The sequence below is a fragment of the Perca flavescens genome, chromosome 8 (assembly GCF_004354835.1).
Source record: "Perca flavescens isolate YP-PL-M2 chromosome 8, PFLA_1.0, whole genome shotgun sequence".
NCBI lineage: Eukaryota > Metazoa > Chordata > Actinopteri > Perciformes > Percidae > Perca > Perca flavescens.
In genome coordinates, this window is record NC_041338.1 from 19,263,936 (window position 1) to 19,282,403 (window position 18,468).

At 42.0% G+C, this 18,468-nt stretch overlaps 2 protein-coding genes across 2 annotated transcripts in view; one reads left to right on the forward strand and one right to left on the reverse strand.

Moving 5' to 3' along the window:
• Positions 1–729: 729 nt before the first annotated feature.
• ucmab (upper zone of growth plate and cartilage matrix associated b) lies at positions 730–9,747 on the reverse strand. Its single transcript, XM_028586234.1, has 6 exons — positions 9,571–9,747; positions 7,352–7,423; positions 7,160–7,222; positions 6,973–7,068; positions 1,066–1,164; positions 730–989 (listed from the first exon to the last, which is right to left on the reverse strand). Exons 2-6 carry the CDS (start codon positions 7,407–7,409, stop codon positions 892–894), a joined length of 414 nt encoding a protein of 137 aa, XP_028442035.1. The 5' UTR covers positions 7,410–7,423; positions 9,571–9,747; the 3' UTR covers positions 730–891.
• The window catches only part of LOC114560688 (cyclin-dependent kinase 17), a 31,302-nt gene continuing 21,462 nt past the window's right edge, over positions 8,629–18,468 (forward strand). Inside the window, exon 1 of the mRNA XM_028586232.1 lies at positions 8,629–9,017. The gene's annotated coding sequence lies outside the window, so the exon portion shown is untranslated. The remainder of the gene's footprint in view (positions 9,018–18,468) is intronic.

The window sequence follows — 18,468 nt, forward strand, 5'->3', positions numbered from 1 at the left end:
CCACCCCCCAAAAAGAATCAACAGAAAGTAAAAAATATGAACCATCAAAAGCCCCTTATTTTGCATGTATTATATATATTGTTGCAGAAATATGCGTTGGAGTTGTAGAAATTCATGTATTAAAAAAAGGCTTGTTTGCATGAGTTGTTGCTTCTTTGAGAGGGAGTAAATATCAGGTTAGTTTGTACACATTTCTTATAGTGAAAATACAGATACAAATGTTCAAATAATTACCGGTATGTTAGAAGATTTAACTTATGTCATCAGAAGTGAGTAAATATTATAGTAAATACAGTAGGAGTAAATACAGTTTATTCACACGTATTCTTTATCTGGTAATATAGCAAAAATTCATTGCACATCCTCTTAACCCAAGCCCTCCTTAACAGCGAAAAAACATCCATTTATCAGCTCAATACTTTTCCTCATTTTATGAGACTTGATAATAAAAATAATTTTGAACTGATGACGTGCTTCAGGAGTCAGCTACAGAAATGTACTTTTTTTTGCTGTTGATCAGACAAAGTAAGCAATTTTATTAAGTCAGCTCAGGTTTTGCGATTATGGAATTTTTCCTGTTTTCTGATATTTTATAGACCAAATGAATAATAGATTAATTGCAAAAGTAATGAGTATAGTTCATTTATCGATAATGAAAATAATTTTTAGCTACAGCCCTAAATGAAAGGAATGTATAATATGTAATATGTTCATCAATAGCCCATAGGAACTAAAGCCAAAATCAACAACACAAGGGTTGAAACAAGCTGAAAATATCATTCTGTAGCTGTTATCTCTACTATATAAGTGTCAAGGTGAGAGGAGAAAGGCCTCGTTGTGTGGTTAAAGATGTTTTACAGCATCGTCTCTCTCCTCCCCTGCCCTCCAGTCTCAGATGGACTGGCGGTTGTACTCGTGAGGAGGATGCATCCCGTCGTAGTGAAACTCCCTCCACTGCTCGGTGCTCTCTCTGGTCTTCTCGTTTTGTTCTGGGAAGATTATGACAATTTTAGTGGATGAATGAGCTGGTTGAGTGAATGAACTCATCCCTCTCATCAGATATACCATCATGCTCCTCTTCAGCATAGCTCTCAAACTCGTTCCTCTTTTCCTCGTGGAACTCTCTCTTTCGTTCATCTGCAGCCAGAATCTGCCTCTGCTCAGCTGCAAGCACAGAGGAGGAGGATGAATTAACTGAGTGTAAAATGAGAAACATCTCAGATTCAGTAGTATATTATCATATGAGGTAGCATATTAGACACAAACTGTAGGCCTACATAAAAGTAACTGACTTTAAACGATTTTAAAATACACAAAGACACCATGAGTTGAGTTAGCCTGAGTGTCCCTTTAATAGTCCCATCCATGAAAATATGGATTTCTTTTTCATTTTTATTATTTAATTATGTTTTGCTTTTCCTTTGACACTAATAACAAAAGATTGTAATTGTTATTGATTCATTGCATGAGCAAGATGGTTGGGCAAGTTTTTAAATATGTATTACAAAGTAATCAGACTTATTTGGATATTTATTAATGTATGATGTTCACTAAATAAAGCAAAAAAAAACTATGAAAACCATAAGCAAGCTTTTCAACAGCTAACTTCCTGGATGGAAGTCACTTGAGGTCTGTTTCTGAAAACTGCAGTGCACCCTGGGGATTTGTTTATGCCTAACATACTTCAATCGACTCACTCAGGGTGCATTAAAGCTTTAGCGCATAACTTTTTGATATTAATGAACGTCCGTTACATTCAAGCCATTGCCAAATGAGTTTCCCGCGCAGAAACTCGAGTGAAGATAATTACCTCTTCTGAAGAGTCCATTTTTTTTTATCCTCCGTGTCCTCCTTGGCTACTAGCAACTGCGTAGAGGATCGGGGGGTCATGGAAGACTTGTATCATGTGGACACGCCAACAGTTTTGTTTTCATGACTTAGAATTTCTCATGGGGGCAGCAGAAACTACGCACTATAGCTTTAAGTACAACAAAATATTACAACTCATATGCTCTGCCAAAGAGAAGACCATTAACATGGCATGGTCTGGAAATAAACTGCATCAACCTACAAGTATAGACAGACACACACACACACACACACACACACACACACACACACACACACACACGATGACTGTTGAACATTACAAAACTACAAAACTAAACTGGAACCCCAAGTGACAGTAATGTCTCACCCTTTTTACTCGATCCAGAAATATGTATGCGGGTAGAAAGGAACAATTAAAGGATTTTTAAAGAAATGTTCAGGTCCATCTTTGTATAAAACTCACAAGCATATATGTACATTAAAGCAACACTATGTAACTTTTAGGCCTACAGGTTGTCTCATTGGTACTACAACTTGCACTACCCGACGCAAGTTGTAGTTCCAATGAGACAACCGATAGGGGGACGGTCCCCTTACAGGTTGTCTCATTGGAACTACAGCTGCAGCTAAAAGTTACATAGTGTTGCTTTAAAGTCATTGGTTTAGCAGAAGCTAATATGAGACTTCAGCAGTCTGTTAGACAAATCAAGAGGGTATTTTGCAACATACAGTCTCTTTAGTAGGGATGGGTTCCATTTTTAGATTCGGTTTGAAATTGGTACTAAGATAGATATAGAGAAGTGACCTGCTTGTGACCTCTGACCAGCAGGATTGGACATTAAAGTACTCGCCTGTCACGTGAGTGTCAGTGAAACTCACACACTGACTGCAGTTACATTAGAAAGAGCCATTAGCTGAGATAAGAAAGGTTTTGGATAGCCATGTCAACCTTTCCAAAGTCAGGTTACAACCTTTGACCCCTTAACAGAATTCCCAGCACACATCTGCACATGCAGTGGGGGCTGAAACTCATGCTGGGAATTCAAGTCACTTGGTTTTATATTACAGAGTTTAATGTTTATAAGAACAATAAGGTGAGGGGCCAGACAAAGAATGATTCAAAAACCTTGTGATTCAACTATAGGAAGAGGTAGAGTTTCCCTGCCCGGAGGAAGCCCAGGGCCCCCGTCTGGAGCCAGGCCCAGATGGAGGGCTCTTCAGCGAGCACCCGGTGGCCGGGTTTGCCACGGAGCCCGGCTGGGCACAGCCCAAAGAAGCAACGTAGCACCTCCCTCTCCATCCCATGGGCCCACCACCTCACAAGCCCCCGGCTGAGCGCTGCTACTTTGGAGTTCACACTGCATGGTAGACGAGAGGGTCGCCTCCCTATGCCTGCGGGTTGTGGGGGGGAAAACTCTGACTGTTGTTTGTGCATATGCACCAAACAAAAGCTTGGAGTATTCAGCCTTCTTGGAGACCTTGAATGGAGTCCTGCATGGGGCTCCAATGGGGGACTCCATAGTTCTGCTGGGGGACTTCAACGCACACGTGGGAAATAATGTAGACACATGGCGAGGCGTGATTGGGAGGAACGGCCTCCCTGATCTAAACCTGAGTGGTTGTTTGTTGTTGGACTTCTGTGCTAGTCATGGCTTGTCTATAACGAACACCATTTTTGAACATAGGGATGCTCATAAAGGCCGTTTTACAGTTGCCGCATTCGAGCTTGCGTGTGCCAGTGTGACATCAAAATGACGTAGATCTCGCTGGCGCGCCAGGATTTTGAGTGCACGTGCAGAGGGTGCGCACCACTCTATTTTTTTTAGCGGCTTTTTAAGTCTACTCCAAGGTGCTGGAAAGGAGGGTTCAGCCGATAGTCAAACCTCAAATTGAAGAGGAACAATGCGGATTCCGTCCTGGTTGTGGAACAACGGACCAGCTCTTCACTCTTGCAAGGATCCTGGAGGGAGTCTGGGAGTATGCCCATCTGGTCTACATGTGTTTTGTGGATCTGGAGAAGGCGTAAGACCGGGTCCCCGGGAGATACTGTGGGAGGTGCTGCGGGAGTATGGGGGGAGGGGGTCTCTACTCAGAGCCATCCAATCCCTGTATGACCAAAGCGAGAGTGTCCGGGTTCTCGGCAGTAAGTCAGACTTGTTTCAGGTGAGGGTTGGCCTCCGCCAGGGCTGCGCTTTGTCACCAATCCTGTTTGTGATATTTATGGACAGGATATCGAGGCATAGTTAGGGTGGGGAGGGGTTGCAGTTTGGTGGGCTGGGGATCTCATTGCTGTTCTTTGCAGATGATATGGTACTGATGGCATCATTGGCCTGTGACATTCAGCACTCACTGGATCGGTTCGCAAACGAGTGTGAAGCAGCTGGGATGAGGATCAGCTCCTCTAAATCTGAGGCCATGGTTCTCAGCAGGAAACCGATGGAATGCCTTCTCCAGGTAGGGAATGAGTCCTTACCCCAAGTGAAGGAGTTCAAATACCTTGGGGACTTGTTCGCAAGTGAGGGGACAATGGAGCAGGTGACTGGTCGGAGAATTGGCGCAGCGGGGGCGGTATTAAATTCAATTTAGCCAGAAGGCAAAGCTCTCAATATACCGGTCAATTTTCATTCCTACCCTCACCTATGGTCATGAAGGCTGGGTCATGACCAAAAGAATGAGATCCAGGGTACAAGTGGCCGAAATGGCAGGGTGGCTGGCGTCTCCCTTAGAGATAGGTGAGAAGTCATCCGTGAGGAGCTCGGAGTAGAGCCGCTGCTCCTTCGCATCGAAAGGAGCCAGTTGAGATGGTTCGGGCATCTGGTAAGGATGGCCCCTGGGCGCCTCCCTAGGGAGGTGTTCCAGGCACGTCCAGCTAGGAGGAGGCCTCGGGGAAGACCCAGGACTAGGTGGAGGGATTATATCTCCAACCTGGCCTGGGAACGCCTCGGGATCCCCCAGTCGGAGCTGGTTAATGTGGCTTGGGAAAGGGAAGTTTGGGGTCCCCTGCTGGAGCTGCTGCCCCCGCGACCCCGGATAAGCGGATGAAGATGGATGGATGAATGGAAGAGCAACAGATGAACTGCAGATCAGTATTTGTCGTGACTTGCAGATGAAAATGTCTACTTTTTTTGGTTTGCTATCTATTTCTGCACAGCAGGGTTAATCATACGTCATTTTCTTAACATGACACACCACTGCAGACCTGCTTCTTATGGCTCACCAACTCCCACAAATAGTCAAACAGCAGCATTCGTTAAGAGGCTACTGTCTACATTTTGATGTCAGTACTTTGCTTCAAATTCACTTTATCCACCTACTGAAACATTTAATATATTGATCAAATACCTAAGCGAATTTCATCTGCCTGCAAGTGAGCTGTTGTGCTTTTATGTCATTATGCAGCAGGAGAGGCTCTTCAGAGTGAGCAGTTTATTTTTCTCACTTTTTTAACTTGGTTTTTCTCTGACCCCTTTCTACCTGTGTGTCGCCACATTCCACATTCAACTCCCAACCGCTCACCCACTCACTCGCTCACTCACTCTCGGTCCATCTCAGTCTTTTCACTTTGTTTACGGCTTTGTGTTCACTTTATCACTGATTTTACACTGCACAGTGTCTTGTTGTAAAACACACACACACACACACACACACACACACGGCATGTTACATTACACAACCCCAATTCAGAGCAGCAGTCTCAGTGTGTGCTCTCACCTTCCTGTTGGCAGAACTGTACATAACAGTGCTGTTAAATCACTCGAGAATGTCAAACATGGTACAGTATGTGAATTTTCACAACACTTGTAAGGAGAATATTCACTGATTTACTTGTGACGTGTGTGTGTGTGTGCGTGCGTGCGTGCGTGTGTGCGTGCGTGCGTGCGTGCGTGCGTGTGTGAGCTCCATGCTGCCCTGTGGCTCCTGCTGTAGCCTCCAGCCGAGGAGGCTGAGCTGCTGTGTGACCAGACATGTCTGAGGTGTTCTCTGGTTAGGCCAGGTTCACTAAACAGTTAACAGCAGCTGGCTGTCAGCCTAAAAAACATTAAGGCTATCATTAACAAGTTTGCTCACTGTCCATTCAAACTGTGCCAAAAATTTCTTAAAACATAATAAGGAAATATGTTAGTGTAGTTATACTGTAAAATGTCAACTGTTTCTATTAAAACACAGGGCCTGTTTATGCTCCTGGGGACAAAAAGAGGTATTGTTATTTTATGAGTATTCAGATGCTTAACACACTTTATTTTTTATTTATTTTTTTACCTTGTTCATATGATCAATGCTTTGTTTTGTTGATGTCGAGCATATTAGCATCATTTTTTCTTTCCCACTGATGTCTGATGTCTGATGTTTTTGTGTAGGTCTATACTTTTTCAAGGACTTTTTGTGCAAGACAATTTATTTTAAGAGTAAATGTCAAATTACTGTGCATGTTTTGTTTTGTTTATTTAGGATCCTCATTAGCTCCTGCAGTGTTTTTTTGCGTATGTTTAATTTAGATCAAAACAAACTTTTCTCGAATCAAATGTAATATTGTTGATGCTAAAGCAACAGTCAGCCTTATCCTGTCTTGTTTTGAGAGAATAACAATAATTTGGATTTATCGCAGCTCTTTTGCAGAATAATTTTTTTTATGTTTTAAGAGGTAACAATAGTATTTTTGCACACCATAAAGTTTTAAAAACAGGTATCTAGGATCACAAACTATTGACTTTGAGGAAACCAAAAAATCCCACACAGTGCTGATTACCTTTTAAATATTAATCAATCACTAATAATAAAGTGAGTACAAGTGATCAGCAGTGTGCAGGATTTTCTTTGGTTTCTATTTGTTTCAAGAAAAATAAACATTGAATGCTGACAATTAGAAGACATAATTTCTTAGGACAGATGGTTTTGTAATGAATTGTTTATAATATCACCAATTTGGATGCAACATAATGATTTCTATTGTGGCTTAACGATAAAGAAATTAGTGTGAGTGTACCTCTGCTGCCAAAATGTCCTGCATAATCAGACACAGATGCCAACAATTACGATACACACACACACACACACACACACATAACAACCACAACAACAAATGCCCATCACCTCGGCTGATCTCAGGTCAAACTGCCACAAACAAACCCAAAGTGAACTCACCGTTAATCTCATCCTGAGACTTTGAGGCCCGTCTGCTGCGTCTTCTGAAGAAGTTTGATGCATCTGCCTCCTTCATGAAGATCTTCTTCAGCGGACCTGCAGTAGGGAGCAGGAGGAGGTTCAGCTCACAACATAAAGGGATAAACAGAGGGAATATAGAAGAGATGCGGCTGATGCAGCTCCTCACCTTGTGGATCTTTAGCTTTGCCTGTGCTGTCGGGCACAGCTGCAGTTTCTGCCTCTGTAGACACTGGGTCAGAGGACAAAACATGAAAGCTCTAAATTAAAACACAGAATTTAGGCTCCCATGCTTACCTTTGCATTAAATACATACAACAAAAAAGCTATCATCAGATTAATTATCCTGCATTAGACTCACAGGAAAGTGCCAGAAGCACAGCGAGGAGACCCAGGAGGGTTGCATACGTCCAGGACATCTTCAGCTCTGTGTCTGAATTTGTTGAGAGATATGAGTAATGTGGAGGAAGCAGAGGTGAGTATGTGAGAGGTGGGGTGGGAGCCTGGAGGAATATTGACTGCTTGTCAGAGGAAAGGGAGGCAGTGACGGTGAAGATCTAGTAATAGGCTGAATCCAACAAACAGCAGAGAGGGTTTCCAAGTTCCAGGAAGTTGCTGAAGACTTCATTTTGACTTGATAAACTTATTGTGTTCCACATATTTCTTTTTAAGTAGCATAGGCCTGTGAGAGACTGTTTATTTAGTCAAAGAAGGGAACACTTATAGGCCAAAGGACACTAAAAGCTGAATATACACAACTGGAGAAAATTGATGATATACAACAAAAACTGACATATCTAGGGAAAAAGTGACTGAAAACAAACTGAGGCCCAGAGCTGTAGCCTGGAGCCTAGAGGTTTTTCTTGCCAAATGTCTATGTCAGATGCAGCTGAAAGAGGCCCCTCAACAAGGCCACTCTCTCTGCTTCTTGCATAAAGTCCTGCCGGAAAGTATGCAGCCTTCTGTTTGTTAGAGTTTTTTCCCCCACCTAAATTCTGGCTGTGCCCCAAAAAAGACTGAATGTTTAAATTGTTTGGTGGGGAAATCCAAGGTGGAGGGATTGTTGCTCAGGGAAGTGAGAGGAAATTGGAGGGAGGGTTTCAGAAAATGGGCTGTAAGTTTGTTCAGGTAAGTGAGAAAGGCATGTGGGAGGAGGGAAAATCATACTTGAAGTGAATTAGGACATTAAACGTTAAAGAGTCCGAGTTTTGTATTCAGGGAAAAAGCTACATTGTTGTTTGTTTTTGTCCTGTTTTATTTGTCTGTTTCTAAGTCAGCAGGTTATCGAAAAAACAAGTTTCAACTAAATTTCAGAATAACTATCTTATATTTCGCATTAATGTGTACATCACATTAATGTTGCAGCTGGTAAAGGTGGAGCTAATCTTTTTTATGTTATCTGAAACATATAATAATACATGCATTTGTTGATTTATATTATTAATCTGAATCTTTAAAGCAAGTTTTTATTTTGTACACTTTTCCACCACTGCCAGTGAGTCGTTCTTGCCTTTCATTTGTGACTCAGGTTTGTGGATGTGTATTTGTATGAGTGCATCATTTCCTCCAGTAGGGGCCGCTGTGGGTCCGCACTGACAGTCTCCCTGCTGTTTCTAGCACCAACAGTTGGGTGGCGCTGTTTCCCCGCTGACATTTTGAGGACACGGCTGTGTGGTGGTGGTGGCAGGCAGGCAGCGTCAGCAGGCAGAGGACAGGACACACTCAGACCAACCAGTAATCACCATCGTCTCTCGCACTGCCATGGTCGAAAACCCAACAACAGCGCTTCCTATTTTCTACTGGGAATGAAACTTTAAAGCCTTAAAAAAAAAAACCATGCTGCTGGAAGCTATAACCCCGCGGATATAAGCGACACTGAAGATCAGAAAGTAGCTACCACCACACCGAAACCAGAAGAAGAAGCAGTCGTTTTTTTTTTTTTCACGCTCGGAGGGAAAGACGGCATCCGGCCTGAGAAGAAGCTCCGAGGTCGGGGACTCCGGTCGGAGCAACGTTCATCGTTTCTGGTGAGAGTCACTCACGTTTTCGGTGTAGTTTCTGTGAATTTTACAGCGGCTGAACCACCGGTTAGAGTCGCCGTGCCCTAAGAAACATTCACACCGCCCTGCGTTGACACAAAACGGGCTTTACAATGTTTACTTCACAGCCCTCGGCGTGAATGCAGCCGTTTGTTGTGTAAGCTATTCAGTTTGTCCCCTTCACCGGTGAATGGCATTTAACTAAAACAAACAAGGTCAGCTAGCTACATGCAGCATACATAAATGATAAATTAAGTTCATTGTGGTTAATGCTTAATCATGTCTGCCCTCACGATTAAACATTAGTGTCAGCTTTGTTGTTAAATACAGAGCAACACAAACAGTTTGCTGGGTTAGTTGCCACTAAATTGTATGAGGTTTGGTGGTAGAGGGAGGGCTTTGCAGGCTGCTCTGCGTGTATTGTCTTGCATAGTTGCCACCAAAACATTTACTGACCCACATTTCAGAAATGTCCTATCTTTCTGATCCATTTTTTTTTCTTTCTCAAACTACTTGGAAGCACCGTGCAAACTATACCAACCTCTGATCTCACGCACACAGTCGGTATCAGCCTAACCTTCTCAGTTCAGTTGTTTGTGGAGAAGGCCAGGAGCAGCAGGCAGTAGCCTGCATGGGAAACAGTTTCTAGGAATCTCACCCCCAAGAGACAGCTTTCAATGAATTCCTGTACGTATGTCTTCTTCCTATAGGGCGTTAACCTGTGTGGTAGTGAACTGTATGTGTGTGTGGGTGAGAGAGAGATGGATGTGAAGTTAACAGGATGTCCAAAAGGAAGACCTCATTGTTGTGCGGGGTTGAAAAGACCCAGGAGCCTATGTGGTTACATATTTATTGCCACATTTATTGTTCTCATGTTGTAACAGCCTTATTGGAAGTGACTCAGGGCAATTATAATGATAGTTATTCTTTGCATGGGACCCAAATCTTCATTTGTGTAGAATATAAACTGTACTGTTACAACAACTTTTTGTGAGTATTTAATAATGCTCTGAAACTAACATTTGGAAAACAAAAATCTCAGTAACATAAAGGGCTGCAACTAATGATTAATTTCATTATCAATTAATTTGCTGATTATTTTCCTAATTAATTAATTAATTAATTAATTAATTAATTAATTGTCAAGTATATGAAACGTACTGAATCAGAATATCCTTATCCCAAGTTGACATCCTCCAGTTTCTTGTTTTGTCTGATCAACAGTCCAAAATCCAAAATATTCCGTTGACTATCACAAAGGACTAAGACAACTAGCAAATGTTCACATTTGAGAAGTTAGACCATGCACATTTTTTGGCACTTTTACTTAAAACAATGTACTTAAACAATTATCAAAACTGGTTCTGATTCATTTTCTGTTTGGATGACTAATTGTTTGTTACTGCGGCTGGGTTTCGTTTTTGATAGTAGTGCCAAATCCGATCAGCACAGATACCAAAACAATACCGTATTTTTAAGAAGATCAATGTTTTTCTACCCAGTTGATTTTTTTTTCCTTTCCAAACTTCTTAAATGTATTCTAGCAGCCGAACAAGACCTTTACTTAAATAAATGCAGTCAAATATATAATTTAAACTAGAAACCCTCTGATCAAAAAATAAGTAAAGAAACAAGCATTTAGTGAAAGTTTGTGAGGACTGAGGTTCGATACCCAGTCCTACTTGTGACTCTTTACAGTTTATATGTTTTTTGTGAATTGAAAAAAAAGAGCTCAAAAAAAGAAGAGAGCTCAAAGCACTTGCTCTCATTTCCTGTGAGCAGGTTTCAGTTTGACAACCTTAAAAGATCTTTATCATTCAGTAAGGTGTAAGGTGTGTCAGTTTTTGGGCTCAAAATACCTCATGTTGAGCCTGGTACCTGCAGGCGGGCCGGGAGCTGTTGGGGGACTGTGAACCCGTGTGTGTGTGTTGGTTTGCTGTGGGGTCGTTCCCTTGGTGAAGGCCTTGGGGATGGTGGTGGCAGAGTAACCTGACGCGCTGTGAAACAGCTGTAGCCACGCGTTGCTGATCCCTTGAGTCTCAGTGCAGATCAGATGATGGTCCAGTATGTGTGTGAGCATACACATGATGAATGGATGTTTTTGCCAAAGATTCATTCTCTACTTTTGAACAGGCAATTATACACAGGATGATTTCAAACCAAACTTTATTGACTTTTTGGCCGATTTTAATTCTATAGTTTACAAGTGTGTGTTCTCTCTGAATGTGTGTGAACGTATGTATAAGCGGCAGGCCAAGACAGCTGGCTGAAGGTTAATGTGTCACAGCTCGCCAGGGAGCAGCTGCTATGTCCCAGGCACCACTCCTGTCTAAAGATAGCCATGAATACAAACTCTTCCTCTTTTCTTTGCTGCATTAACACAAGAACTCTGGCACCAACATGCAGCTCAATGCAGTTGCCCCACTAGACAAATGCTGCTGCTTGCAAGTTTGGCCGACTCCGTCCACTCCCTGATTCTCTATCTCAGTCTGAATCTTGTAAGTGTCTGGTGGTAGTAAAGACTCCACTGCAGTCACTGAGCCAGCTGGCTGGGAACCTCTTTGATGGATTTATACAGTTACCTTACACCACATATCTGGGTAGTGTCTGAAACAGGTGAGGGACAAATTCTGCCTTTTTTTCTATCACTCTTGGCGGAATTTGCGACGCTGTCTGAACACTTGTCTGGTCTTTTTTTGGAAGCAGCACACGCACACGCACGCACGCACACACACACACACACACACACACACACACACACACACACACACACACACACACACACACACACACACACACACATATATCTTCATCCAAACCAATGTTAGTACAGCCAGCATAGCTTCACATATTTGAAATATGCTGAGGTTTTCATAATTAAGTTCTCACTGGTTTATTAAAAGACCATGTTGTTAAATCCATGTGTGTGGTTTTTTAATTAGAGGAATTTAGAAACCCCCAGGCCCACTCTACCTTGGCTTAGTAGGTTTTTCTAATCAGGGTTTGCGAAAGTAGTATGTTCAACAGCTAAAAATAAGTTAATTCCTAATGAAGCTATAAGAAAAGGACCACAGTGGTGTGAGTGTTTCCATTTATTGACATCCATACATCCATAAAAAACTACAAACATTTAAATACTGTAATCAATCATTCATAGGGTTGCAAAATTCTGGCAATTTTCAAAGTTGGAAACTTTCCATGGGAATAAACTGGATATTTTTAATATTGCTTGTTATAATACTGTTAGTCTATAAGAGGGAACATAAATGTAGTTGGAAAAAAACACATCTTGCAGCATAATCTTGGTTAAAACAACCTGATTTAATGCAACTTCAGTTAAATGTCCTTCCTATATTCATCAATGACATGCACACAGTAATCAGCATAGGCTACAACATACTTGCCAACATGTAGTTTTTAAAATACGGGAGTTTATTTATTTATTTATTTTTTTTTTTTTGGGGGGGCACCATGTCATGGGACCTTTTAATTGTTTAGCCCACTAACCATAATAAATCAAAATTGGAATGTTTCCAAAATTCCCCAACTAAACTTTCCATGGAAAGCAATATTAAAAATATCCAATTTTTTCCTATTAATTCACGTTAATTCCCTTTAACAGCCATGAAAGGCTCAGGGGCTGCTGGTGCAATGATGAGCAGGACAGGGAAAGGCTAATTGTCGCTCTCTCTGATGCTAATGCTCTGCTCACAAACGGACGGCAGGTGACTTGACTAAGATCAGATGAATCCCCGCCTGGGCGATTATCTCTGTAATGAGCCAAACAGGCTTTTCACTGACAATAAATAAAGACTATCAACATATCAAAGTATATCTATTTATAGGGAGAAATTAACACCTAACATCTTATAGCTGTAAAACTTGCAGGATCCAGTCTGAAAATGTGTTGTATTGGTTCCTCATTTTATGCACAAAGGATTATAATCACAAAAAAGAAAAATGGATTACATTGGCGTGACATAAGTCTGCTGCCTGGGTCCACAAGGCTTAGGCTATCTGTCACAATTCATGCGGGCCTTGTTATTGTGTTATCATGTGAAGTGTAAGTGGTGCTTTAGATGTATTATTTTCATATGAATGGTGTGTTTGATTTAAAAGACGTCATTATTTGTGACATATTTAATAAGGGAAATTATTCAAATTTATGTTTTTGTGATTTCCCCCCCAAAAAATTCTTAAATAAAACCTATGTAAATTTTCCCGCTTCGGTCCCCCTTCAGGTTGTCTCATTGGAACTACAGCTCGGGCTAAAAGTTACATAGTGTTGCTTTAACATAATTCTGGGTTTATTTGTATATTTAAGGGTAATCTCAGACTTTGTAAAAGTGTATTTCACTAACCTGACGCGCCATATGGTTTTAACACAGAACCATCTGAGAAGCCGTCATTGGAAAATGTTTGGAAAAGTGCAGGCACTTTAAAAAAATACATGGCAGGTGATTGGATGACCCATCGTTCTAGCACGTCCTCCATTGTTGTTTGAAACGAACAGTCGCGGCCGTCACACACGTAAACCACCGATTGGTTCGGTAAGCTGTAGCCTAGTTCAGACACAAACGCGTTAGCCTACTACTTGAAATCTGACCAGATACATTTTCGTGTGAGACGTGATCCCGTGATTCTCGCGTGATCTTGTGATTGAGAATCCAGCTGCCGTATTTCACAACACAGATAATGAATTTGTAGGCTGTTCTACAGTAACACCTGTTCTTCCTGGAGTCTGTAAACTGTATTATTGCTCAGGTGACTATTAGGTCTGGGAATCACCAGAGGCCCCATGATACAATACTTATGTCATGATAAAATACTATTGCGATTTTAAACCTATTTCAATTTATACCTTTTTTCCAACTTAAAAATGATGTCCTCTTTGTCAACATCTGTGAGCACAGAAAAGAGGAACATTTGATGAGACTTTTTCATGTACCTAGCCTTAGTTAAGTTCAAACACATCTTACTGTTGAATTATAGCCTCACCTGCTGCAGCATGCCTGCCTGGTTGTCATGCTCAGCACCACGCAGCACACCACCTCCTCCTGTGTCTCCTGAAAAAGCTTACTTTTTACTGGGTACAATGCAGCCTTTATTTAAGGCCCCCATAATGGAGCCAGTTCCTTCACTCATGTCCTCATTGTCTTGGCCAGGATGAGAAAAGGCTGCTCTTTAGAAAAGCGAGGCTGAGCTCACCCGTGAATCATGCCAACAGTTACGCTTGTTCTCTGTCGTCTTCTGTGTGCGAGGCAACCGAGGGAGGAGAGGCAGACGTTTTTCGCAGTGACGTTAGATGGTTTACTGAACCCTGTAGAGGTCACAAAGAGGTTGCGACCTTGCTTTTCCTGTTTCTGTGGGTGGCCCAGACAGCAGACACCCTGTGGCAGTAATGGTGGCTGTGGTGTGATTGGTTAATCTAGCACAAGTGGGACAATTGCACAGACCTCTGCAGTGATGGTGGCTTGGGGGGGGGGGGTGGTTCCTCACAGCAGGAACTCTTACCCTTTTAAGTAGCCCTCTGTCATCATCATCAGCACAGTCTCTGTTTGCTCGTAGCTGCAGCAGGAAAAGGACAGAATCCATATGAAACGTGTTTGTCACCACTGCAGCATCCATAATGCTTCAACTCCCCCCCCCCATCCCCTCCCATCCCCCACACTACCTTCTGCAGACTGTACTGGCAGGAAAACAGAAGTGAAAAAATGCAATTCAGTATACAGCTGGAGAAGATGGTTTGTCTGTGAAGCGAGAGTTGTGTTATGGTAAGGCTGATTTAGGGGATGAAAATGCAGACGTAGTTGGGGGGAGGGGGGCTGCCGGAGAAAAAGGGGGGTTAGGGTTACTATAGGGTGTGAGATTGAAGGAGATGGAAAATCACCATGCATGCAGTCTCCTGCAGTGCTCTGCATTTTCAATATGGAAAAAGCAGTGGCCGTGGTAACAAATCCAGAATCAGCGCAGCCCTCGGACCCTTCCACTTCAGCCCCCTCCCTCCCCCCTGGTCACCTCCCAGCAGATCTGGAGCTCAGACCTTAGACCGGCCTACTTAGGGGAGCAGGGATAAGGCTCGGAACAGGGATCATGTCCAAAGCTCCACACTCGATCCCAGAGCAGGAACAGGACTGTGGCCCAGCGGATACAGTTGCACAGTAGACAGACCCCCCCCTTCTCTCTGGTGCAAGATAATCCTGATTTGAGCTCATCCCAATGATTGAAAACTCATTATAGTGATTTTTTTTTTGTGTCCAGAATAATATCAGGGCTACAATTAATGATTGTGTTCATTATCGAGTACTCTCTCCCTTATTGTTTCTGATCAATCCTATAAATCTATGACAAATGAAGTCTACAAAATAGCCTAAAATATCCATTTCAAGCTCCTAGAGAAAAGCGGAACATTTGTCTTGTTATGTCCAACCAACAGTCCAATACCCAGAGATCTGCAATTTTCAATGATATAAACCAAGAAAAGCAGCAAATCATGATTAATAAGCTGGAACAAGCAAACGTGCCATTTTGCTTTATTAAATGACTAAAACAATGAATTGATCACCAACACTGTTTTTAATTTTGTGTTGAATCATTGACTAATTGTATAACTGTACAGTATATCAAGTGAGTCGCTTGCTGATGTAAAAAAGACTGGAAACAGTTGCTGCAAACTCATAATTTATAACTCTTAACTCTGACGAAGTTGTCTTCTTCAGGGCAGCCTTCAACAGTGGTGAATACATAGTTTTCCATCAGTTTAATGAACTGAAACTTTTTTCTATGTAGCGCACATATTGCAGGCTGAGTGTATTGCTGCAGCAGGAGAGTGGGTAACGCAGCGAGCTGTTCAGGAGATGACAGACTGCTTGCCCATGCTGGAGCTGATGTGTCATGAGGCGGACTGATGTGAAGCTGTTGTGACAGTTGAGTTGATGTTCTGCCTCATCTCGGTTCCTTGAATAATTAGATTGATTGTTGCTTGACTAAGACCACAAAAGGGCAATATGTATGAATATACAAAAAAAATATATATAGTGGAGTCCCTTGTACTTGACAGCTGGCCAGAATAAAACCAGGAACGTCACGCTTACATGGTACTCTCACTCTAAACCACTCAACCAACAGCCCGAAATGCATTTTACTGTCATGTTACGTGATTTTTGGGTAGTATAGACTTTTCAGCTTCCTCAATGCTATCTGAAGCTGCGAATATATGAAGATTCCTTGTGTAGTTTATGATCTACAGTTTAATATTTCATCCTTGCACTGTCCTAGTTTGCTTTGGCCTTTAGCCCAGCTCAGACAGACGACTGCTGCTGTTCGCTGTGTGGAGGGAATGGGGGCAGGCTCGCTGCCTCTTAAAACTGTGTACAGACTTTTTGAATCTTACAGTATCTGGGGTGAGAAATAGGCCATGCAGCTGCTGAATCATCTGTAGCTTCACAAACAGATGTTTGTGGGCTGTTTAATGCGAAATGAAAATCAAGGCGCCATGTTTGAAAAACAGTTTTGTTCACTGATTGGCTGTCGCTGTTTTGTTTCTGGTCTCTGTTGTTGTAGTAGTAAGTAATTGTAGTCGTTTATCGAGCACAAATGCCAAACATTCTTTGTGTCCAGCTTCTCAAATGTGATGATTTGCTGCTTTTCCCTGTTTCATATTGTTGTAAATTGAATATTATGTTTTTGGTTGTGAGCTGCTGGTCGGACAAAACAAGCAATTTGAAGCCTTTTAGTATTTTATGGCATTTTAGACCAACTTCTAATGGAAGAAATAACTGACAGAAGAATTCATAATGAAAAGTTACCGTAGTTTTAACCCTTGTATGTAAAAGTTGTCTGTCATGCTTTTATCCTGTTGTTCTGTGTACAATGAAACTGACAAAATTTAGTTCAAATCGTGGCTTCTTAAAGGCCTAGTTCACATATTTCTTCAAGTGTGTCTTCAAACAATATTCACATGCCCATATTTACTACAAAACTGTTTTTGGGGCCCTTTTTTTGTCCATACTCTCCAAGAAGAACTCCCTCCCCGCTGCAGTTTCAATGGAAGAGATGGGAAACCGTCCTCGCTTTGTGCAAAAATACATTCTTAAGTTAAGCTGATAATATAATAATATGAGGCTTCCACAGTCTTAGCTACATAAATCAAATGGGTATTTTCCAAAAGTATTGCTTTTTTAGTTCCAGTTAGCTATAGTTCAAGAAAATGCTGTCTGAAGTAGCACAAAGAGGGAATTCATTCTTTTAAAAAAAAAAAACCTTTGGAAGATCCCCGCTTGATTTGTCACATATTTCCTTCTGCTGAACTTTGAATGCATTTTTACACAGAATGAGGACTGTGGGTTTTGTCCCTCCCATCACATTACATTAAAATCTCCCATCTCTTTACGGCCAGTATAGACAAAAAAAGAAATGACCGCAACCAAAAACTCTACGTACAGCCATGCGAGTATTGTTTTAAGAAAGAACCTATCCTTTAACTGATGATTCAAATCATCAACATTTAGAGGGCCGCCTTATTTTCAGCCATATCCTGTTCTGCCACCATGTTCTCATTATTTGGCTTTGGCTGTATGAAACAGTTGCATCTCTGAACAGAATTCAGGTTATGAGTGATTATTTGGAAGACAAAAGGCTGTCAGTAGGGAAAAGGCAGCGAGCCCTGAGGGGCTGTACTACTCGTGTGTTTTCATGTCTGGCTTTACTCATCCTTGTCGCAGACAGACACTTGTCCAGATCTGCAGTAGTAGTGGAGTCATGATCTCTACATTGAGGTCACAGGGAGAGGCTGCTCTCTTTCTCTCACACACACACACACACACACACACACACACACACACACACACACACACACACACACACACACACACACACACACACACACACACTGTCTCTAGCTCTCACATTTAGTTACTCTCATGCACATAGTAAATGCGGCTGGAATGTGTGATGTGGACTCGATGTGGCTCAGGCTCGTCCTGCTCCATTCAGGAGCAAATCCCCCTGGTTTAGGATTTGCTTTTACAGTCCGGTGTGCCAGGGACCTTACTCTAAACTCACCCGTAAGAATCTTTCACCAACTTGTCATGTTTTCCCAGGAGGAGGAATGTGAAGTAATGTGCCACCATGAGCTGAGTCATAATTAACGTCAGAGTTGTCTGGTGATGAAACGTCTTTGATTTCAGTTTGATTCTTGATGTGGGATTGTGAAACATGCCTGCAGGCGGGTGAGGTGTATTCTTTTGAATTAAAGGCAGTAACTGAGTTTGTCAATGAAATGTCAAGGCCCGCATCAACACTATTGTTTTACCTACCTGCCCAGGGACTACGGGCGGAAAATAGCAATTGTGCTACAACCTCGTGGTGCAATGCAGCTCTCCTTGTTTTTATACAAGGTTAATGTTTAATTGTGCATTGTCCCTGTTTAAATCAAATT

Excerpts from the sequence above, each read along its gene's own strand:
- ucmab (XM_028586234.1), bottom strand. The coding sequence starts at position 7,409 with ATGTCCTGGACGTATGCAACCCTCCTGGGTCTCCTCGCTGTGCTTCTG. Across the intron at positions 7,223-7,351 it reads TGTGCTTCTGGCACTTTCCT|TGTCTACAGAGGCAGAAACT; the intron begins GTGAGTCTAATG and ends CCTCTGACCCAG. Across the intron at positions 1,165-6,972 it reads GTCTCAGGATGAGATTAACG|CTGAGCAGAGGCAGATTCTG; the intron begins GTGAGTTCACTT and ends CTGTGCTTGCAG.